The sequence below is a fragment of the Choloepus didactylus genome, chromosome 19, assembly GCF_015220235.1.
Source record: "Choloepus didactylus isolate mChoDid1 chromosome 19, mChoDid1.pri, whole genome shotgun sequence".
Lineage (NCBI taxonomy): Eukaryota > Metazoa > Chordata > Mammalia > Pilosa > Megalonychidae > Choloepus > Choloepus didactylus.
The window spans coordinates 38,150,751-38,176,178 of record NC_051325.1 but is presented as its reverse complement, the minus strand read 5'-3'; the positions used below and the strand labels follow the sequence as shown (position 1 = coordinate 38,176,178).

The 25,428-nt window shown below is 37.7% G+C and overlaps 1 protein-coding gene across 6 annotated transcripts in view; it reads right to left on the bottom strand.

Moving 5' to 3' along the window:
• Nucleotides 1–25,428, bottom strand: part of ITCH (itchy E3 ubiquitin protein ligase) — a 168,793-nt gene that overhangs the window by 44,126 nt on the left and 99,239 nt on the right. For all 6 annotated transcript variants that reach the window (XM_037811041.1, XM_037811038.1, XM_037811036.1 and 3 more), the window contains 5 exons: nucleotides 20,952–21,109; nucleotides 18,965–19,154; nucleotides 17,636–17,731; nucleotides 16,119–16,293; nucleotides 4,575–4,644 (listed from right to left, as the gene is read on the bottom strand). In XM_037811041.1, the coding sequence (XP_037666969.1) occupies nucleotides 4,575–4,644; nucleotides 16,119–16,293; nucleotides 17,636–17,731; nucleotides 18,965–19,154; nucleotides 20,952–21,109 (689 nt within the window). The remainder of the gene's footprint in view (nucleotides 1–4,574; nucleotides 4,645–16,118; nucleotides 16,294–17,635; nucleotides 17,732–18,964; nucleotides 19,155–20,951; nucleotides 21,110–25,428) is intronic.

The window sequence follows — 25,428 nt, the reverse complement described above, 5'->3', positions numbered from 1 at the left end:
ATTTTCTAAACAATTTAACTTGTACAGTCAGTTTGTTCAAATACCATAATTACATGGAACTTTGAACAGGAAGTGAGATCTGGTAGGTTTGCACAGGTTAGTGTGAAATAGCGACACATCCCAAAGTCATTTGGGCAGAGAATAAAAACACATGCAAGCCCTCCTGAGGAGCTGGGGGAAAATGTGGAAGTATTGGACTTCCCCACCTGGGTCAAACTGATGTTCTCACAAACACTGAGGACTGACAGTTTTGTATGCTGAGCCCTCTATCTTGGGGCTTGCCCTTATAAAGCCCATTGCTGCAAAGGAGAGGCTAAACTTGCTTATAATTGTGTCTAAGTCTCCCCTGAGTACCTCTTTGTTGCTCAGATGTGGCCCTCTCTCTCTCTCTAGCTAAGCCACCTCAGCAGGTGAACTCACTGTTCTCCTTACTATGTGGGACCTGACTCCCAGGGGCATAAATCTCCCTGGCAATGCAGGATATGACTCCCGGGAATGAACTCGGACCTGGCATCGTGGGATTGAGAACATCATCTTGATCAAAAAGGGGAAGAGAAATGAAACAAAATAAAGTCTCAGTGGCTGAGAGATTTCAAATAGAGTCCAGAAGTCACTCTGGTGGGCATTCTTATGCACTATATAGATACCGCCTTTTAGGTTTTAAAGTATTGGAATAGCTAGAAGTTAATACCTGAAACTACCAAACTCCAACCTAGTAGCCTTGATTCTTGAAGACGATTGTATAAGTATGTAGCTTAGATGGTGTGACGACGCAACTGTGAAAACCTTGTGGATCACACTCCCTTTATCCAGTGTATGGATGGATGAGTAGAAAAATGGGGACAAAAACGAAATGAAAAATAGGGTGGGATGGGGAGGTGATTTGGGTGTTCCTTTTTTATTTTTTATTCTGATTCTGATTCTTTCTGGTGCATGGAAAATGTTCAAAAATAGATTGGGGTGATGAATGCACAACTATACGATGGCACTGTGAACAGTCGATTGTACACTATGGATGACTATGGTATATGAATATATCTCAATAAAACTGAATTAAAAAATGTATCTAAATAATTTTTACAATCTAAAAATTAAAAATCTAAAAATCTAAAATTAAGTGCATAGCTGAGCATAAATTCATCTTTTATCAGCCAGTGAACTTCAAGTTTCAGGGCCAGAGAATTTTCCTTCAGAGGGTAATGTGAGGCAAGACAAAATTAATAGCAAACTTGTTTCACACATATGTTCTAAGCACATTCTGCAGATATTAGCATTTCTTGGAAGAGACTGTGAAAAAGAGAAAATTTCAAAGGTGGACACTTGGGAACTGAAGATTCATCTGCTTAATGACAGGAAGTACTGTAGCTATAGAGCTGATTTTTTACTTTGTTGAAAAATCACATGATAAACAATACAGAAAATTACTGAACAAACCTGACTGCATATCAGATCACTTCCTGACTTAATGGATAAAACTAAAAAACAGAAGCTTCTTGCTGTTCTATTTTTTCATAGCAACTATGAAAATGAAAGAATATCTTTATACTTGATTGTAAACCAGCTATAAAAAGCCCTTTGAGGAAATGAAATAAGCTTCAGTGGCAGAGAGATTCCAAAAGGAGCCGAGAGGTCACTCTGGTGGGCACTCTTACGCACAATTTAGACAACCCTTTTTAGGTTCTAAAGAATTGGGGTAGCTGGTGGTGGATACCTGAAACTATCAAACTACAACCCAGAACCCAAGAATCTCAAAGACAATTGTATAAAAATGTAGCTTATGAGGGGAGACAATGGGATTGGGAAAGCCATAAGGACCACACTCCACTTTATCTAGTTTATGGATGGACGAGTAGAAAAATAGGGGAAGGAAACAAACAAACAAACAAACAGACAAAGTACCCAGGGTTCTTTTTTACTTCAATTGCTCTTTTTCACTTTAATTATTATTCTTGTTATTTTTGTGTGTGTGCTAATGAAGGTGTCAGGGATTGATTTAGGTGATGAATGTACAACTATGTAATGGTACTGTGAACAATCGAATGTACGATTTGTTTTGTATGACTGTGTGGTATGTGAATATATCTCAATAAAATGAAGATATATAAAAAAAAAAAAAACCCTTTGAGAGTACACTGCTGAACAACAGCATCTATGTGCTCCAACCTCTACAGGGTTCATGTGTTAAAAATTCTCCACTGTCACCTTGTAAAGTGGTGATGTCTAGTCCTAGCATATAAATGTCTGAAAGAGTGAGGAGGGGGAATCTGAATGTATATAGGGTCACAAGAAGAATGCTGTCAATCTCAGAATGCAAACACAGGCTATAAACCGGGATTCTACTTCCTGAGTCAATCCTGAGGGCATGTCAGATGGGTCTCCTCATCTGTTAACAGTACCATTATTATGCCACAAATAAGGCATATGCTCAAAAGGAAGAGAGCCACAAAGCAGCGCTCAGCTTTAGTATGGTGATCATGAACTCACTTAGGAAGAGGGCACTTCAACTTTAGGAGTGTGACACCTAAAAATAAGCAGACTACAAAATAGGGCAGGATGCTGATACTGCTGATAACCGGGATAAGCTGGATTGGGTCTTTAGAGGCAGTATTTTAGGGAGGTGTTAGCTCAAGTAAAAATTAGAAAGATCCTGATGATGGTGATAAGGATAAATACAGAAGGCAAGGACTGGCTTGCAGGAAAAAATTTTCTAATACAGGCAGAGCCAACACAGTCCATAATTCAGGATTCTTTGAGCAAGAAGCAATTTTTCCTATAGCTGTTCTTGAGGAAGAGTAAAATGGCCTATGTTTCTGTCAAAAGCCAATAAGGTCATGGTTTTTCTGCAATAAAATTAAGAAGATACACTACACGATCTTCAAACATACTTTTAGTACCTCAATTTCTCCTTCTGTAACACAGAAATATTTCAACTCTAAAAACAAGCCGGAAGAACCATCTTTGTGGGAATGCAATCTGACAGGTCAGGTTCAACATACTTGCTTCAAACGTACTTCATACTAACTACAAATTCACTACATTGGGGCTCATACAGAACCAGAAGACTCCTTACTAGACTGCCAGTCTTGGTGAGGACAGACATTCGTAACTTTCTTATGCCCTTCCTTTGTTACAAGCTAGCAACAATAACAGTGGTCTATTACCTTTTTTTACCTCTTTGACTCATAGGAGTGTTTTAAGGATAAATAACCTCAGAAAAAAGCAAAGAAATTTCTGAAAGAAAGACTTATACCCTCAGTGAAAAAGCAATGGGTTTCTGGAAGAAACACTTATACAGCCAGTATCATTTATTGCCCATATTCATGTGAACTTGATAGGTTGAATTCTTCTACACTACTCAATAATGCTATAGCAGTCTATCTTGGGAACTGAAGTTTCCCATCAATGCCATCAATCGATGTTTCCCAATGTTAGGAAATCTCTACAGCTCCTTAAAATAAAACTCCAGCTGGTTCTGTAATTGGCTTTATTGTGGTGTTCTCCACTTTCTATATTCTCTTTGGCTTCCATGCAAAGCTGTTTCTATACTGCCACCTTTTTACTGGAACCTTGCTATAGCTCTGTGACTATGATACAGCATTATAAAATGGAGCCTCGCAGGATAGGCCCATCTTAAGTCTTCTCATTAAAGTTTAATAACTAAGATACAAAATATACTCAGTAACACAGCACTCTCATGTGCTCCATGGTACAGAGCACAAAGTCAGTACCCTAACATGTACCACTTTTCCTGTTCCTTCAGAAAATGCCAACCCAAACACTGAACTGTATTTTTTTTTTTTTAGCTCTTTATTTTGAAATAATTATTACTCATAGGAAGTTGCAAAAAATAGTACAGAGTCTCATGTACCCTTCACCCAGTTTCCCTCAATGTGACATCTTATTAAGCTATAGTACATTATCAAAACCAGGAAATTGACACTGGTACATTACTGTTAACTAGACTACAGACTTACTCAATTTTTACCATTTTTTTAATCTGCATTCATTTGTGTGCATGTATACAGTTCTATGCAATTTTATCCATGTATAGATTCATGTATTCACCATCACAATCAAGATACAGAACTGTTCTATCACCACAAAAGAATTCTCTTATGCTACTTTTTGTATTGGTACCTTCACCCCACCCAACCCGTCTCCTGGAAATCACTAAACTGCTCTCCATCTCCATAGTTCTTTCATTTTGAGAATGTTACATAAATTGAATAATTCAGTATGTATTCTTTTGAGATTGAATCTTTTTTCACTAAGCATAATGCCCTTGAGGTCCATCCAGATTACTGTGCATATCAATAGTTCATTCCCTTTTATTGATGAATGATCAAAATGCTTTTAAACTTTAGAAGACTAAAATCATTCTGATTTCTAATAGAAGTTTATTGTAATAAAATAGTCAACTTATAATTTTGAGGGAATTTAATGTCCAGTTAGAACTCTGACTTAAACCAACATACCCAAAAAACTTCCCAGATATTCACTCAAGAAAAAACAGCAGCATCCATAAATATCCAATCTTTAAAATGGTAAAATTCAATGAAAAAAATGTGACTTACCCCATCCAGGTGGTAGGGGACCAAGGGGATCAAATTCTTTACTTTGTGGTGTAGCAAACAAATCTTGATTCTAAAAAGAACACAAACATAGTAAAATAATTAAAAACTTAAACATAATTTGAGAACAAACTTATGAATCCTGATATGCCTTCCCTGACCATGTATAATAAAGCTCACACAAAGTTCATATCTTAGAGAAATGTCACAGGGTTATGAGTAGATACCAACACACTTTCTTTACTTTTGGGGGGCAAAAAAATATTTTCACACATAATTTAAACTTTAAAATTATTTGAATTTCAAACATTATACAAATACATAATACATCAAGTGAAAATTACCCAAATCTTCACCCCAAATGACCATCCGTTTCTTTTGCTAAAATAATTTACTATAAAAAGAAAAAAAAAATTTACTATAGCAGTAATATAAAAATTGGAAAAACATACCAAACCCTCAAAAGTCATTTACAATTCCAGTACCCAGAGTTATCAGGTGTCTGAGAAAAAGCCTGCATTTCTAACTGGAAAAGAAAGGATCACACAGAGAACACGGGATTTTCAAAGAATTTTGGAAGGATAGGTGGGGAGCAGACTATCAGATGAGTAAAAGAAAGAATTCCACTGGAAGGTGTTAATGAGCCTACAGCAGTACAGAAGACTTCTTAAATTTCTGTTTGCAATAATCACATTGGTGGGGAGAAAGGTTTGGCCTGATAAGAAAAATGGAAAGCAGGAATTAACCTTAGGAAAAAGAGAAGCAAAAGTCACAATTATTCTATATAAGGTTAATGAGTGTGTTTAGGTGCAAATGTATAATAAAGTTGGGATAATTCTGTGGTTGCTCAGCAAGACCTGGCTAAGACCTTTCTTCCATAGTAAAATATAGAAACCAAACAAATAATAATAGACTCCAACTATTTTTTTTTACACTTATTTATTACAGAAAAAATTACACAGGTAAAATAGGACAATGAACCTCATATAGCCTTACCACTAAAATTCAACCATTATCAAGACTTTGCCACGTTTGCTTCATCTATCCCTTTTCCCCTATCCTTTTGCTAAAGCAAAAACTAGGCATTATTTCACCCTTATATATTTCAGTATGCATCTCTAAAATTTATATACACTTTCTTACATAATCACAATTTTATCACACACACCTAGCAAGAAAATTAATGTTAATTTTATCATTTAATACCCAACACATAATTAAATTTCTTTGATCGTTTATCTGTTCAAATCAGGATCCACACAAAGTCCTCACATCACATTTGGTTGGGTCTCTGAAGTCCCAATCTAGATGATTGCCTTTCAGTATCCTTTTGCTTCTTTTTCTTTTTTCCATGTCACTGACTTATTGCAGAAACCTGGTTAGTTGACTGGGGCTTTAAAGGAAATGAGAGATATTCCATTTCTAATTTAATGGCTCTTGGAAGGTAGACCTGTAAAGAACTGGCCTTACTCCTCCTGACAGACAAAATTATGAAAACGAGTGAGAATAGGGAGGCAGGGAGAAACAATATAAAAGGTTTGAACCCTGGTTATAGATCAGGTATGTAAAGTCTGGCATATGGCAGTCATTCTGTTTTGATAACTCTCTAAGACCCATGCCTACGTCATTGGCTCTCCCTGAAGAGATAAGCTGGGGACACATACAGGAAGCTATGAGCCAAGGGAGTGCTATTACACAATGTTCTATCATCAATCAAATCCTTCCTGGGTTAAAACTGCTGGGTCTATGAGAGTCTACTGCTCTCCAACCAGTGTCAGGACAACAGGGAGCACAAAGAAAACTTTGCACACCCAATGAGTAGACCATTTCTCAGCAACCTCCCCCTCTTTTAAGTAGCTGGTGTTAAGAATGTTCAATTCATTCAAAACAGTCCATACTTTGACCATGTGAGGAGGAACTAAAATAGTATGTTTTAAGTTCTCTGTAATTTAGAACCATTCTATAATAAGCAAAGAGTAAAAATTTCATACAATTTGTCAGATTATTTAGATAGGGGAAAAAATAAGAACATGGATGATGAGGTAAAAGCTGTAATTCAAGAAAACTTCCGAAGACTCTGAGTACCAAATGGGTCAAGTCTATAATGAAGGAATACTCATTGTAGGTAGCTCTAGAATTTGCTAAATTCTGTTTTTAAAAAGAATGTTTTAAAATACTGTGTACTATAAAACTGAGATAAAGGGTACACTTAGAGTTGTGGACATATGTGAGAGAAGGGGAGATGGGTACTAACATTTCTGAATATCTAGTATGTGCCAAACATATCAGGAACTTATTTACAGAATCCTAAAAAACCAAAACAAAACAAAACAAAACACACCTCTCTCTCTCTGAGGAAACTGTGTGTACCTATTTTATACATAAAGTAAATGAGTCTTGATGAAGTTAAGTAACTTACTCAAAGTCAGAGAGAGAAAATAACTGGTGGAACCAGGATTCGAACCCAGGTGTGTCTGACTCCAAAGCCCATGCTCTTTCCACTGGACACCCATGTGGAAACTAGCTTTAAAGAAGGCAGGCAAATGGTGAGGAGGCGGGGCAAGATGGCAGACTGGTGAGCTGTAAGTTTTAGTTACTCCTCCAGGAAAGTAGGTAAAAAGCCAGGAACTGCGTGGACTGGACACCACAGAGCAATCTGTCTTTGGGCATACTTCATACAACACTCATGAAAACGTGGAACTGCTGAGATCAGCGAAATCTGTAAGTTTTTGCGGCCAGGGGACCCGCACCCCTCCCTGCCAGGCTCAGTCCCGGGGGAGGAGGGGCTGTCAGCTCCGGGAAGGAGAAGGGAGAACTGCAGTGGCTGCTCTTATCGGAAACTCATTCTACTTATTCAAACTCCAACCATAGATAGACTGAGACCAGACACCAGAGACTCTGAGAGCAGCCAGCCCAGCAGAGAGGAGACAGGCATAGAAAAAAAACAACACGAAAAACTCCAAAATAAAAGCAGAGGATTTTTGGAGTTCTGGTGAACACAGAAAGGGGAAGGGCGGAGCTCAGGCCTTGAGGCGCATATGCAAATCCCGAAGCAAAGCTGATCTCTCTGCCCTGTGGACCTTTCCTTAATGGCCCTGGTTGCTTTGTCTATTAGCATTTCAATAACCCATTAGATCTCTGAGGAGGGCCGTTTTTTTTTTTTTTTTTAAATCCTTTTTTCTTTTTCTAAAACAATTACTCTAAGAAGCCCAATACAGAAAGCTTCAAAGAATTGCAATTTGGGCACGTCAAGTCAAGAGCAGAACTAAGAGAGCTCTGAGACAAAAGGCAATAATCCAGTGGCGGAGAAAATTCACTAAACAACACAACTTCCCAAGAAAAGGGGGGTGTCCGCTCACAGCCACCATCCTGGTGGACAGGAAACACTCCTGCCCATCGCCAGCCCCATAGCCCAGAGCTGCCCCAGACAACCCAGTGTGACGGAAGTGCTTCAAATAACAGGCACACACCACAAAACTGGGCGTGGACATTAGCCTTCCCTGCAACCTCAGCTGATTGTCCCAGAGTTGGGAAGGTGGAGCAGTGTGAATTAACAAAGCCCCATTCAGCCATCATTTCAGCAGACTGGGAGCCTCCCTACACAGCCCAGCAGCCGAGAACTGCCCTGGGGGGACGGCACTCACCTGTGACATAGCACAGTCATCCCTCAACAGAGGACCCGGGGTGCACAGCCTGGAAGAGGGGCCCACTTGCAAGTCTCAGGAGCCATACGCCAATACCAAAGACTTGTGGGTCAGTGGCAGAGACAAACTGTGGCAGGACTGAACTGAAGGATTAGACTATTGCAGCAGCTTTAAAACTCTAGGATCATCAGGGAGATTTGATTGTTAGGGCCACCCCCCCTCCCCGACTGCCCAGAAAGACGCCCCACATACAGGGCAGGCAACACCAACTACACACGCAAGCTTGGTACACCAATTGGGCCCCACAAGACTCACTCCCCCACTTACCAAAAAGGCTAAGCAGGGGAGAACTGGCTTGTGGAGAACAGGTGGCTCGTGGACGCCACCTGCTGGTTAGTTACAGAAAGTGTACTCCACGAAGCTGTAGATCTGATAAATTAGAGATAAGGACTTCAATTGGTCTACAAACCCTAAAAGAACCCTATCAAGTTCAGCAAATGCCACGAGGCCAAAAACAACAGAAAATTATAAAGCATATGAAAAAACCAGACGATATGGATAACCCAAGCCCAAGCACCCAAATCAAAATACCAGAAGAGACACAGCACCTAGAGCAGCTACTCAAAGAACTAAAGATGAACAATGAGACCATAGTACGGGATATGAAGGAAATCAAGAAGACCCTAGAAGAGCATAAAGAAGACATTGCAAGACTAAATAAAAAAATGGATGATCTTATGGAAATTAAAGAAACTGTTGACCAAATTAAAAACATTCTGGACACTCATAGTACAAGATTAGAGGAAGGTGAACAACGAATCAGTGACCTAGAAGATGACAGAATGGAAAATGAAAGCATAAAAGAAAGAATGGGGAAAAAAATTGAAAAACTCGAAATGGACCTCAGGGATATGATAGATAATATGAAACGTCCGAATATAAGACTCATTGGTGTCCCACAAGGGGAAGAAAAGGGTAAAGGTCTAGGAAGAGTATTCAAAGAAATTGTTGGGGAAAACTTCCAAAATCTTCTAAACAACATAAATACACAAATCATAAATGCTCAGCGAACTCCAAATAGAATAAATCCAAAAAAACCCACTCCGAGACATATACTGATCACACTGTCAAACATAGAAGAGAAGGAGCAAGTTCTGAAAGCAGCAAGAGAAAAGCAATTCACCACATACAAAGGAAACAGCATAAGACTAAGTAGTGACTACTCAGCAGCCACCATGGAGGCAAGAAGGCAGTGGCACGATATATTTAAAATTCTGAGTGAGAGGAATTTCCAGCCAAGAATACTTTATCCAGCAAAGCTCTCCTTCAAATTTGAGGGAGAGCTTAAATTTTTCACAGACAAAGAAATGCTGAGAGAATTTGCTAACAAGAGACCTGCCCTACTGGAGATACTAAAGGGAGCCCTACAGACAGAGAAACAAAGACAGGACAGAGAGACTTGGAGAAAGGTTCAGTACTAAAGAGATTTGGTATGGGTACAATAAAGGATATTAATAGAGAGAGGGAAAAATATGGCAAACATAACCAAAGGATAAGATGGCCGATTCAAGAAATGCCTTCACGGTTTTAACGTTGAATGTAAATGGATTAAACTCCCCAATTAAAAGATATAGATTCGCAGAATGGATCAAAAAAAAATGAACCATCAATATGTTGCATACAAGAGACTCATCTTAGACACAGGGACACAAAGAAACTGAAAGTGAAAGGATGGAAAAAAATATTTCATGCAAGCTACAGCCAAAAGAAAGCAGGTGTAGCAATATTAATCTCAGATAAAATAGACTTCAAATGCAGGGATGTTTTGAGAGACAAAGAAGGCCACTACATACTAATAAAAGGGGCAATTCAGCAAGAAGAAATAACAATCGTAAATGTCTATGCACGCAATCAAGGTGCCACAAAATACATGAGAGAAACACTGGCAAAACTAAAGGAAGCAATTGATGTTTCCACAATAATTGTGGGAGACTTCAACACATCACTCTCTCCTATAGATAGATCAACCAGACAGAAGACCAATAAGGAAATTGAAAACCTAAACAATCTGATAAATGAATTAGATTTAACAGACATATACAGGACATTACATCCCAAATCACCAGGATACACATACTTTTCTAGTGCTCACGGAACTTTCTCCAGAATAGATCATATGCTGGGACATAAAACAAGCCTCAATAAATTTAAAAAGATTGAAATTATTCAAAGCACATTCTCTGACCACAATGGAATACAATTAGAAGTCAATAACCATCAGAGACTTAGAAAATTCACAAATACCTGGAGGTTAAACAACACACTCCTAAACAATCAGTGGGTTAAAGAAGAAATAGCAAGAGAAATTGCTAAATATATAGAGACGAATGAAAATGAGAACACAACATACCAAAACCTATGGGATGCAGCAAAAGCAGTGCTAAGGGGGAAATTTATAGCACTAAACGCATATATTAAAAAGGAAGAAAGAGCCAAAATCAAAGAACTAATGGATCAACTGAAGAAGCTAGAAAATGAACAGCAAACTAATCCTAAACCAAGTACAAGAAAAGAAATAACAAGGATTAAAGCAGAAATAAATGACATAGAGAACAAAAAAACAATAGAGAGGATAAATATCACCAAAAGTTGGTTCTTTGAGAAGATCAACAAGATTGACAAGCCCCTAGCTAGACTGAAAAAATTAAAAAGAGAGAAGACCCATATAAACAAAATAATGAATGAAAAAGGTGACATAACTGCAGATCCTGAAGAAATTAAAAAAATTATAAGAGGATATTATGAACAACTGTATGGCAACAAACTGGATAATGTAGAAGAAATGGACAATTTCCTGGAAACATATGAACAACCTAGACTGACCAGAGAAGAAATAGAAGACCTCAACCAACCCACCACAAGCAAAGAGATCCAATCAGTCATCAAAAATCTTCCCACAAATAAATGCCCAGGGCCAGATGGCTTCACAGGGGAATTCTACCAAACTTTCCAGAAAGAACTGACACCAATCTTACTCAAACTCTTTCAAAACATTGAAAAAAATGGAACACTACCTAACTCATTTTATGAAGCTAACATCAATCTAATACCAAAACCAGGCAAAGATGCTACAAAAAAGGAAAACTACCGGCCAATCTCCCTAATGAATATAGATGCAAAAATCCTCAACAAAATACTTGCAAATCGAATCCAAAGACACATTAAAAAAATCATACACCATGACCAAGTGGGGTTTATTCCAGGCATGCAAGGATGGTTCAACATAAGAAAATCAATCAATGTATTACAACACATTAACAAGTCAAAAGGGAAAAATCAATTGATCATCTCAATAGATGCTGAAAAAGCATTTGACAAAATCCAACATCCCTTTTTGATAAAAACACTTCAAAAGGTAGGAATTGAAGGAAACTTCCTCAACATGATAAAGAGCACATATGAAAAACCCACAGCCAGCATAGTACTCAATGGTGAGAGACTGAAAGCCTTCCCTCTAAGATCAGGAACAAGACAAGGATGCCCGCTGTCACCACTGTTATTCAACATTGTGCTGGAAGTGCTAGCCAGGGCAATCCGGCAAGACAAAGAAATAAAAGGCATCCAAATTGGAAAAGAAGAAGTAAAACTGTCATTGTTTGCAGATGATATGATCTTATATCTAGAAAACCCTGAGAAATCAACGATACACCTACTAGAGCTAATAAACAAATTTAGCAAAGTAGCGGGATACAAGATTAATGCACATAAGTCAGTAATGTTTCTATATGCTAGAAATGAACAAACTGAAGAGACACTCAAGAAAAAGATACCATTTTCAATAGCAACTAAAAAAATCAAGTACCTAGGAATAAACTTAACCAAAGATGTAAAAGACCTATACAAAGAAAACTACATAACTCTACTAAAAGAAATAGAAGGGGACCTTAAAAGATGGAAAAATATTCCATGTTCATGGATAGGAAGGCTAAATGTCATTAAGATGTCAATTCTACCCAAACTCATCTACAGATTCAATGCAATCCCAATCAAAATTCCAACAACCTACTTTGCAGACTTGGAAAAGCTAGTTATCAAATTTATTTGGAAAGGGAAGATGCCTCGAATTGCTAAAGACACTGTAAAAAAGAAAAACGAAGTGGGAGGACTTACACTCCCTGACTTTGAAGCTTATTATAAAGCCACAGTTGCCAAAACAGCATGGTACTGGCACAAAGATAGACATATAGATCAATGGAATCGAATTGAGAATTCAGAGATAGACCCTCAGCTCTATGGCCGACTGATCTTTGATAAGGCCCCCAAAGTCACCGAACTGAGCCATAATGGTCTTTTCAACAAATGGGGCTGGGAGAGTTGGATATCCATATCCAAAAGAATGAAAGAGGACCCCTACCTCACACCCTACACAAAAATTAACTCAAAATGGACCAAAGATCTCAATATAAAACAAAGTACCATAAAACTCCTAGAAGATAATGTAGGAAAACATCTTCAAGACCTTGTATTAGGAGGCCACTTCCTAGACTTTACACCCAAAGCACAAGCAACAAAAGAGAAAATAGATAAATGGGAACTCCTCAAGCTTAGAAGTTTCTGCACCTCAAAGGAATTTCTCAAAAAGGTAAAGAGGCAGCCAACTCAATGGGAAAAAATTTTTGGAAACCATGTATCTGACAAAAGACTGATATCTTGCATATACAAAGAAATCCTACAACTCAATGACAATAGTACAGACGGCCCAATTATAAAATGGGCAAAAGATATGAAAAGACAGTTCTCTGAAGAGGAAATACAAATGGCCAAGAAACACATGAAAAAATGTTCAGCTTCACTAGCTATTAGAGAGATGCAAATTAAGACCACAATGAGATACCATCTAACACCGGTTAGAATGGCTGCCATTAAACAAACAGGAAACTACAAATGCTGGAGGGGATGTGGAGAAATTGGAACTCTTATTCATTATTGGTGGGACTGTATAATGGTTCAGCCACTCTGGAAGTCAGTCTGGCAGTTCCTTAGAAAACTAGATATAGAGCTACCATTCGATCCAGCGATTGCACTTCTCGGTATATACCCGGAAGATCGGAAAGCAGTGACATGAACAGATATCTGCAAGCCAATGTTCATAGCAGCATTATTCACAATTGCCAAGAGATGGAAACAACCCAAATGTCCTTCAACAGATGAGTGGATAAATAAAATGTGGTATATACACACGATGGAATACTACGCGGCAGTAAGAAGGAACGATCTGGTGAAACATATGACAACATGGATGAACCTTGAAGACATAATGCTGAGCGAAATAAGCCAGGCACAAAAAGAGAAATATTATATGCTACCACTAATGTGAACTTTGAAAAATGTAAAACAAATGGTTAATAATGTAGAATGTAGGGGAACTAGCAGTAGAGAGCAATTAAGGAAGGGGGAACAATAATCCAAGAAGAACAGATAAGCTATTTAACGTTCTGGGGATGCCCAGAAATGACTATGGTCTGTTAATTTCTGATGGATGTAGTAGGAACAAGTTCACTGAAATGTTGCTATATTATGTAACTTTCTTGGGGTAAAGTAGGAACATGTTGGAAGTTAAGCAGTTATCTTAGGTTAGTTGTCTTTTTCTTACTCCCTTGCTATGGTCTCTTTGAAATGTTCTTTTATTGTATGTTTGTTTTCTTTTTAACTTTTTTTTTCATACAGTTGATTTAAAAAAGAAGGGAAAGTTAAAAAAAAAAAAAAGAAAAAAGACAAACAAGGAAAAAAAAAAAAAAGATGTAGTGCCCCCTTGAGGAGTCTGTGGAGAATGCAGGGGTATTCGCCTACCCCACCTCCATGGTTGCTAACATGACCACAGACATAGGGGACTGGTGGTTTGATGGGTTGAGCCCTCTACCATAAGTTTTACCCTTGGGAAGACGGTTGCTGCAAAGGAGAGGCTAGGCCTCCCTATAATTGTGCCTAAGAGCCTCCTCCCGAATGCCTCTTTGTTGCTCAGATGTGGCCCTCTCTCTCTAGCTAAGCCAACTTGAAAGGTGAAATCACTGCCCTCCCCCCTACGTGGGATCAGACACCCAGGGGAGTGAATCTCCCTGGCAACGTGGAATATGACTCCCGGGGAGGAATGTAGACCCGGCATCGTGGGATGGAGAACATCTTCTTGACCAAAAGGGGGATGTGAAAGGAAATGAAATAAGCTTCAGTGGCAGAGAGATTCCAAAACGAGCCGAGAGATCACTCTGGTGGGCACTCTTACGCACACTTTAGACAACCCTTTTTAGGTTCTAAAGAATTGGGGTAGCTGGTGGTGGATACCTGAAACTATCAAACTACAACCCAGAACCCATGAATCTCGAAGACAGTTGTATAAAAATGTAGCTTATGAGGGGTGACAATGGGATTGGGAAAGCCATAAGGACCAAACACCACTTTGTCTAGTTTATGGATGGATGTGTAGAAAAGTAGGGGAAGGAAACAAACAGACAAAGGTACCCAGTGTTCTTTTTTACTTCAATTGCTCTTTTTCACTCTAATTATTATTCTTGTTATTTTTGTGTGTGTGCTAATGAAGGTGTCAGGGATTGATTTAGGTGATGAATGTACAACTATGTAATGGTACTGTAAACAATCGAAAGTACTATTTGTTTTGTATGACTGCGTGGTATGTGAATATATCTCAATAAAATGATGATAAAAAAAAAAAAAAAAAAAAAAAAAAACAGCATGAGGGGAAAAAAAAAGAAGGGTTAAGTAGACAAGAGACAAAGATTAATTTCACCTCTCAAACTACATGGCATGGGAATATACTGACAGCTGTCTTGGCCAGGTTGCAGGAAAAATTCTGTTATGTGAAAGAAAGGTATGTAAAGAAAAGTCTTCTTTGATATGGGTGAATTTGTCTACACTAATGAGTAATAACAATTATGGTGATGAGGTCTGAGAAAAAGACATAGGAATACGGAGAAAGGGAAAATGGTACTGCCTAGAGAGGACAGGAATATGAAAGGTACAATTTTACCCTGATGGATTCTAACAGGGAAGATAGAGGTAGAGGGAAGGAGACAGCAATGGAGAGTTCTCCTGAACTCTTGGAGAGGTGATTTTCTTCTGTCTAGGTTCTATAATTACTCAAACTATAGAAAATCAAATCTCTCAAAGGACTATTTCCCTTTCTGATCTGTGACACTTTATGACTTGAAAGATAATAAAATTTCTTGCACCAAAACTGTAGCTCAAAACAGTAGTCGATTCTGGTGTAATCATCATTATTACTGCAATATTACTTTAGATAAAAGAAAATATCTAAAATATTTCTGGGGAAAAAATAGTTTAATTATATCAAAGAAAACATAATTTTGAAGCCAGAATAATATATTTAACATAAACATATAAGGAATTAAATATTTCCAGTCTCCCAGAACACCAAAAAATTTATTAGGTAAACCTTACCTTTCAATGTTCAAAAAATGATTCAACTCTTATCAGTTCTGTACGGCCACTTGAAAGTCAGGTGCTCTTAGATCCATGTCTTCAAATGTTTTGCTAAATTAAGGCAGTACTAAATTTAAAACTGCCTTAATCTTTCTCAAACTGCTTGGATTTATTTTTACTATTCTTTTGTCCACACATTTTAGTTTGTTCTAACATCTGTTTCTTTTTGACATTAACAAAGCAAAGGAGGTTGGACTTCAGGAAATGACAGAGAAGAAAGAATAGACCACACCCACAGAATATTCTACACAAAGTCTAAAAATAAAATCTTCAACAGCAACAACCAGGTTGCTATCCTACTTGTACCTTCTTTCTAGTGCTTTACATGACATGAGGAAAAGGGTTAAAAACTGAAAACTCTTAAGTTTATAATGAAAAGGCTGCTCACCCCATAAATGAATCTCTGGTTAAACTGCTGCATTGCTCCTTGAAGTTGACTACGCTGTAGCTGCCACTGTTCATAGTTTCGGACGGATTCCAATGTTGGCCTCTGCCATGTTGTTGTTCTTGTGAAATGGTCAACATAGTAAATACGTCCCATGTTGTCAACCCGCCGTTCCCAGCTAAATCAAACAAAAACAATCTAATTTAACAATACTCATAACAAGATGAATTTAACAAGACTTTCCTGGCACTGGTACAGGTTGGGAATGATTTTACTTAAGGAACTAGTTTTGAGTTACCTGAAGTATTAGATTTTACGTTTTTTAAAGCAGTCTACAAATGAAATTAAGAGAAATGTTTCTTAAAACTCCTTTCTTAAAAGATTTTCAGATATATCAGGCAGGTTCTTAAAATGCAACGTGCATTCAATGAGTAAGTCTCAAACAGTCACAAGTTCTCATTTTCTTTCCAATGTTCTTTTTACTGTTATAATCTAACAGGGACACAAATTGTATATACATAGTCTTCCCACAAATACCAAAAAAGCACTTTTCCACAGGGATACAACTACTTTCATATATATCATTTTAGCTGGGTACATAACATTTAACTAAGTAAACATTGATACATATCGTCATGATTTCTATCTGGTTGGTTGCTTAGGATTGTTTCCAATATTCCGACATTATTAACAGTAAAATAATAAATATCTTTAATACACTAAACTTTTCTTTCTTCTTTTGAATTATTTCCTTAGATTACATTTTTATGAGAGGGTTATTAAGGATATGTGCATCATTATAGTTCTTGCTACACACACACACACACACACACTTTCTCTAAGAGTTGTCACTAATTTACATTACCACCAGCAATGTTATGAGGAAAAGTTTCTCTACAACCTCACCAACAATGGATATTATCTGCTAATTTGTAAAGTAAAATAGTACTTTTTAGGTGTAGATTTCTCTAAGATTACTGGCAAAATATTTTCCCTTGTTTGCTACTGTCCTCCCTCTAGATTAACAAATACTTTTCTTCCAATTATTTTAAATAATGTAAATTTTAGATGATTAACACCATGTATTGATATATGTTTAACTTCCCTAATTACTTTACAATGAATTCACTATTACATATTAAATTTTTTTTACTAGGAACTTTTTCTCAAATACATAAATAATAGGAGCTATAATTCTCATTTAGTAAATAGTTATCCTAAAGAAACTAATCCTAAAACCCTTTGACTCTGAACCAGATAAACAGCTCAAACAGGAAAACTTGTAAGTAGCAAGACCTATAGTATCTTTAGATCAGAAATCAAAGAAAATAAAAATCATTCATCATGTTCAATCAAGTTTCTGGTAATCGGCTTTCTAGTTTGCACCCATCACAAACCAAAGTAGACAGAGAAAGGAGTGACAGGAAAAGGAAAACTAAGAATATAAGGAAGATTTTGTAAAGACATAACCCAAAGTTCTAAATAAACACTTTTTTTTTCCCTTTAATTCAGAAACTTACCCAGGAGGTAGAGGTTCTGGTCTATCCCATGTTGTTCTTTTTTCAACATGATCTACATAGTAAACTCTTCCATGCTGATCCACTCTTTGCTCCCAACTTAAAAATAACAAAATTAAAAAGACTGGTATGGTACTTGTGTGGGTAGTCTGCCTTTTCCTTTTAAATGGTCATATTATAGAACGGAGTATAAAATAAACATGTCAATATATAAAGAAGATACCATCAAAATTCAGGAACAGTTAAGAAATTGCATCTTCTAAGAGTGATGCATAGTGGATGAGATTTCTTCTGCTGCATAAATATCTGGTTTAGGGGACTACTTGTTTTTCTAAAGAGGTTTGAGGTTGATCTACTATGGAAACCAAAGCCTCCAAATAATTAAGACTTAATCAGATTTGTCTCTGGCATAAACCAAGGGAAAAAGATTGTAGATTTGCCAATATAAGTGTATTTGCCAATATAACTCTTCTTGGAAGGTTTATCCCCAAAGTGAAAAAGGGAATAAACCATCATAGCTTGGCAAAACTAATCACTTCTAAGATCACCCACTTTCTCTTTGCTAATTCCCTGCACAAACAACCTTCTAGACTTATGTAGGGTTTCCAAAAGGAAGATGATCTAAATGCCAACACAAGTAATACAATCTTTTCAGTAATTAAAATTCTCATCATGAGAGTTTATTAATTTATCAGCCAGTTAATTTTGATTAGCATTCTAGGCTCTGGATTAACTGATGAGTATCACAATGTATATACACATAAAAATTATTATACTTAAGAGTATTATCAATTTAAAAAATAATCAGTAGAGATTAAAATGGGATTATGAATATTAATTTTCTCAGTTTCCCAAATTACCTATTACTTTGCTATAATGAATTTAGGATAGAAACAATTTGATTTTAAAAAGTCATTTTTCAGTATCTGGGGGTGAGGTGTGTGTGATATATTGGGGTTCCCTGTATGGCTTTTGTATTATTTTTGAAACTATCCTGTACATTTGAAACTATTTCAAAATAAAAAGTTTAAAGAAAAAACCAAAAGTGCTATTTTCTCCCAGTCTGAATAAGGTCACTATTTCATTACTTGGCCTTCAATAACTTCCCTATGGTTCAGGGTCCTTCAATTAACAAAACATATTCTTCCACTGTGCCCTAGAAACAAGGGGGAAATTCCAAATGTGGTGAGGATCAGATTGACTTCAGACCCCCCCAAAAAACAGTTACAATTGCTTGAAGACAGTTATTTAAAGAAGAGAATTCAGTATTATTTTCCTTACATGTAGAAAACTAAAGAAAAAAAGAAACACGAACCAAAAAAAATTACTCACCCAGGTGGTAGGGGAGCTTGAGTTACAGGATTTAATGGCCTAGGGCCTGAGCCTCCAGATATAGTAAGAGGAATTATTAATCCAGATGTTGCTCCTTCAGATGTATTTGTATTTGCATTTGTTGGTGGCAAAGAGCCTGTACTAGATCCATCACTTTCTGAAGTGGCAGATGGTGAGCCATTGACAGATGCTATAAAAGATTTGGGGAAAACAGAAAATGAATATCTGATTTTCTGAAATCTAAATTCAGTCTAGAATTTTAACATTAAAAAATTAAAAGGCAGATGACAAGTATAAAATTTAATATGTGGAAACACAAGAAAAAAATACTTAAATAAAATAATGGGAAATAGCCAATGTTCCCATGGAATAGGCTTATTTACAATTTGATGGGTCCCATCTACCCATGTCTCATTAGTAATTATAAAGCATACACAGTTTCTGATTTCCTAATGCCACAGGTATTATAAATTCATTTGGTAATTCGTTTTTCACATTCTTTAAAATTGCCTTTCCTATGAAACCTTGCAGATTAGAGACCAATTTTTGATATTAGTTATAATCTGGAAGAACTCACTGCTAAGCAGTATTCTTACAAATAGTTAATGGGCACATATTACATCTTTGAGAAATACTTGTTGACAAAACAATTTGTGGAGGAATATGACAAAGAGGTACACAGCCTTAAAGACTGGGAATATAGTTTATACAAAGAAAAGGGGGAAACTGTATAATTAAACAGTCATTTTATTAAAGTGATTTGTGGACAACAAATTACTTTTCTGATAGTATTTAGTTTAATAACTTTGCATTCCTTACCCATATACTAGGTGAGGGAATTAAAAAAAGATTATTCTAAGATTAAAGTTTTGTTCTGGTTAATTAGAAAAAAAGATATTCTACCTACAAGTATTTGTAATCATATTACATGAAATGTATTCATTGGCTGTATAGTTTGTACTTTAAAATCTTAGTATCACTTAGCATTTTTTAATTACTTGCCATTTACAAATTGTCTTTTAAATAAACATAATGGGAATAAGCACCTCTTTCTTGACTACATGACATGCTCATATCACAGTTACAAACCCGTGTGGTGGTTTGAATCTATTATGTACCCCAGAAAGCCATATTCTTTTAATCCAATTTTGTGAGTGCAGACTTATTGTGAATGGGATCTTCTGATTAGGTTGTTTCCATGGAGATGTGACCCACCCAACTGTGGTTGGGAACTTTTGATTAGATTATTTCCACAGAGATGAGAGAGAGAGAGAGAGAGAGAGAGAGAGAGAGAGAGAGAGAGAGAGAGAGAGGAACTCAGAGCCAATACAGACCCAGAAGTTTGGAGATGCTAAGCTAAAAGATGAAGCCCAGAGTTCGCCCCAGAGAAGCTAAATGAGAACTCACACATGCTTAAGGAGAAAAGCCACTGGAATCAGAAGCTGGAAGCAACGCAACCCAGGAGCAAAGGACCAGCAGATGCCAGCCATGTGCCTTAGCAGCTGACAGAGGTGTCTGGGACACCATTTGCCTTTTCCTCAGAGAAGGTATCTACCTCTTGATGCCTTCATTTGGACATTTTCATGGCCTTACAACTGTAAATCTGTGAACCCCCATTGTAAAAGCCAATCCATTTCTGGTATACTACATTTCTGGCAGCTTTAGCAAACTGGAACACCCTGCCAGAAAGTTGCAATCTTATCTGTATTGTCTACACTTTATACAATGCACATGTGATTTTCATTCTCAGTGGAGCACATGCTCAATAACCTCAACTCTGGAGGAAAAACTTAGGGAAAGGGTACTTCTTGGTTACCTGCAGGAAGATCCAACTTGGCTAAAATCTTGTATGTCAAAATATATGTAGAAATCTGATCAAAAAGGGTCTCCTGACACGCACCTGAAGATCAGTTCCCGGATTATTAAGAATCACAGTATTGAATGCTACAGCCATAACTACAACCTAGTATATAGTTGGAATACACACCTGGTCTACGTGGAGTGGGTGGAGGTGGTCGTGAAGGTCTTGGAGGCCTAGAAGGTTTAAAACCGCCATTTGAAAGTGATGGAGAATTATTCCCATTAATCCTCCTATTTTCACCAGAAACTGCATCCTCAGGGTCATCTGATCCATTTGTGTTTGCTCTAAGTAAAAAAGGAGGAAAAGGGGAAAGGAAAAGGAACACTCTTTGAAATTAGCAAAAGATCAGCAGGAAGACTAAAACAAAGTTTTAGGAGCTTGAGAAAAGTTTCCTAATTTCAGGCCACTCTTATCAAATACCTAGACAGCCCTTGGGTACTATCTTACATATAACTGCCAGAAACCCACTCAGAAATAAGAGTGTGGGGTTGCCCAAAGGGAAAGAAACACCTGGAACCATTCAAAACTATTGGATATGCTAGTGTGAATTTCAAATAAGTCTTCGGAAGGTCCTGAATAAGCAGGAACAAAGTTAAGTTTTCAAAATTTAAATGCCTTAGAAAGGTCACTATTTTATCGTAAGCACAGATAACTTCACAATTGTCATTTCCTTGACCTTTAAGGTTTGGGGCAGGTCTGACGGTTCCATGCCAGGAGAAAAAAGTACACAAATAACTTCACCACTGACATTTCCTTGACCCTTAATATTATTCAAGGTTTTGGGCAGAGCTAACTGTCCCATGCCATGAGAAAGAAGTACACTTATTTCCCAGGGCCTGGGCACTGCTTTTCAGTACAATGGTATGCAAAATGTTCAAAGTTAGTGATCTGGAGTAGTGGTGTCCACAGATCATTTTTTAAGGAGCTGTCATTTCTTCAAAGCAATGACATCAACTGAAGGGAAAGAAAGGGGAAAAGGACGCTAACAGGAAATATCGTATTGGAAGCCACTACTCTGTCTGCCAAATATTGTTGATTACATTTCCCAGGGGGTGTCCAGCTATGGATATGAAAACAGAGCATGAGTAGCCAGTCTGGAGATGGCTCAGCTAAGGCCCGGCTATTGTCTAACTGGTAAACACTAAACCACTACATGGTACTAGTCCATGTCTCCTGGATCTTCAGAACAAGCTTCAACAAAATAAAATCTAACAGATTCAAGAAACCAAAATAGGAGGTAGCACCATATGCTATTTTCAAGCAATGTCCACCAGAAGTCCTTTAAGGCGTTTTTACTCAGAGTAGTCTCTGGACCAGAAGAACAGGCATCACAAAGGAGCTTGTCAGAAATGCACAATCTTAAGTCCTACCCCAGACCTACTATATCAGAATTATTATTTTCACAAGATGCCAGATGATCTGTATGGTCAGTACAGTTCAGTGCACTGCTTTGGGGGTTCCTCAAATAATCATTTTGAATACTGAATTAACTGCTCAGTAATTATCAGGCAACACTAATCAGGTGCTGACTGAGTACAGGGAGGTCAAGCCACCCCAAGGCATGATCTGAATGCAGGAAGAGTAGAGGTAAGGTGGACTGGAGCATGGTCAGCTTTGACACTGCTCCCCACCCCCTTCCTCTGGGTGTCGAGGTTCCAAACCCATTTTGAGTCATAAAGCTCTTAGAGACTCTTGACTACTGCCTCCCCATACTGTTTCAAGAGATTACTAATTAGTTTAAAAGGATGGGTTCTTGCTGTTTTTTTATAACATAGACAACTGGTAGAATGGATCAAAAGTAAGAAATTGAGATTTCTAGCTGACTCTGCTAACGACAACTTACGGTGACAAAGGGGAAGTTATTTAATCTCTCTGTACCTCAAAAGTCCATTATCTGAACTATATGGTTGTCAGCTATAAAATTCATACTCAATCGCACACCTAGCACTAGACAAGTTTAGGGATATGTGAGGGAGAAGGAACATTCAGGGAATGAGATCAATCTTCAATGACAAAGGTGTGGCAGAAACTGGATTCAAAAATACTATGTTTTGCTGATTAAAATGTTGGAGATTTTAATACCCATGTTGTTCACCCTTCTAACATCTCAGCATCAGTTTCTCAACATAGTTATCTAACAACCTGTGTAGAACAATAAGTCCTTAAATATCCCTGATATTTACAATCACTCTTCACAGATCTTGGGCTCTCAAATGCCTAACTACAACCTCCTATTCCTTCTACCTCCTTCTCTGCCTCTATCTGTAACATTTCTGTCTCATCACGTCCATCAGCTCCCTTCAAGTCTCATTTGGATTCCATCCTAGACTACTTTCCCTAGCACCTTTAATTCCCTTATCCATACCCAATCCGTTCTCCTCCCCATTCCCTCAATCCCTTCACTATACTAATCCTTTACCTACTTTTTCCTCTATTGTTCTCAGGGGCCAAAAGGTAATGCCAGAGAAATATTTCTGTCTCACAAGAAATCAGAGGTGGATTTTAGGAGACTAAATAAACTAGGGAAAGTATTGTATTATAAAAGGTCTTGATAAATTTTCCACTGGGCCCCTGTAAGGGAAAACCTGAGGTTTTCATTGCCAATGACTAACAAGATAAAGAGAAAAGTATTTTTTTTTCCCTGTTGCAGAGAAGAAATCACAGCTCAGTTCCCTGGGATCTAAGGAATTAGAAATAATAGATGATTATGACAACTAGTAACAAGAGCTCCATGTAACTGGTATACTAGTGTTAAAATTAACAGTAGTTTAAAAAAAGATAGTAATTTGGTAGGACAAACAGCCTTTACCAGGTCCTGCATAATTATAGAGAGCTAGGCAATAGAGAGAAAAAACTATGTTTCTTCAGTCTGTATCTTTTTATACAGGTAGCCTTCTGTGAGGACCCAGGGCCCAGGGCCCTGCCCCCTTCTCCATTATGAGATACACGTAGCAGCCTATATGAACAGGCAACAGGCCCCTTTCTCCCCACCAGGGGGGAAAAGCATTAAAAATTCCCTCCTCTAATCACTGTTAGTAACCAAATCTTGTCAGACCCTGTTGTAACCAAATCTCACGAGAAACTCTACGGTCACAAACCTTTACGAGCCACTCCCCATCCTTGGCACTCCAGTCTATATCTCTGTGCTGAATGATGACTTCATTTTCCCAACCCACTGCCATCGGGTAGAATCTCCTCCTGTTTTGTTAAGTCCCTAATTAAACTCATCGGTAACTCTGTGCCAGGCATGTTCTTTGGTCTTGAGGCTAACCTGGATTAGCACACCTCACTCTCCCAAAGCCTGATCATTTCACAGAGACAGAGGCAATATGGGCTACAACTTGTCATTCAACAATTTCAGTTGGGCTATCCATACTGCTTGGAAATCAGTCGTTTTCTACATCTTTAAGTCACTCCAGATCACATTCGCCAGTGTTCATTTCAAACCATTTCCATCTCAAATACCTAAACCCAAACTATAAATGACCATGACTCTTCCTCTTTCCTAAGATTATCTGATATCCTCAACTTTCTTCTTCCCTACCTCAAAATATCTCTATTCCACTAACCATCTGTGCCGGTTTGGATGTATTGTGGCCCCCAAAACGCCACTGTCTTTGATGTAATCTAGTCGAGGCAGACGTACTGGTATTGATTAAGTTGGAACCTTCTGATTGTTTCCATGGAGATATGACCCACCCATCTGTAGGTGATAACTCTGGTTAATTTCCATGGAGGTGTGGCCCCGCTCATTCAGCATGGGCCTTGATTAGTCTACTAGAGCCCTATATAAGTGCTCTGACAGAAGGCGCTCAGAGCTTCAGCCAAGAGAGAGCAACTGAGAGTGACATTTTGAAGAGCAGCTGCAGTTCAGAGAGGACAAAAAGCCCCAAGGGCAACACTTTGGAGAATGCCATTTTGAAACGCAATCTGGGAGCAGGCAGACGCCAGCCATGTGCCTTCCCAACTAAGAGGTTTGCCAGATGCCAATGGCCTTTCCCCAGTGAAGGTACCCTTTGTTGATGTCTTACTTGAATGCTTTATGGCCTTAAGACTGTAACTTTGTAACCAATCCATTTCTGGTATTTTGCATAAGGCAGCATTAGCAAACCAGAATACCATCTTGACATCTTTGTTTCCCATCTCTGAAAAAACCTCTCCACCTATTCAAGGATGATTCGTCTACTTATATCCTTGATTTCAGCCTATATTCTCTAGGACTTTTCATAATCACTTAACCCCTTTCTTGTATCTTCATCATCTTCCTTCTACTGGATCTTTCTTCTCAGTATACAAATATAATCAAACCCCTCAACCTAAAATATTTCTTCAACCCTAACTGTTCAAGCTGTTGTCTTATTCTCCTCTCTCTCATTGTAATCTTTAGGAAGCAATTAATATATTTGGTACATTTTAATTTTTTAAAGACTTTCAAAGTAAAAAAGTAACTTTTAATTATAAAATACACTCTCATTTTAGAAAATTGGGAGAATTTAGAAATAAGGAAGAAAATAAGTCACCTGTAATCCCACATATTACTTTTAAGATTTGGGAGTATTTCTTTGCCAGTCTTTTTTCATTGGATATGTTCATGATCATATAA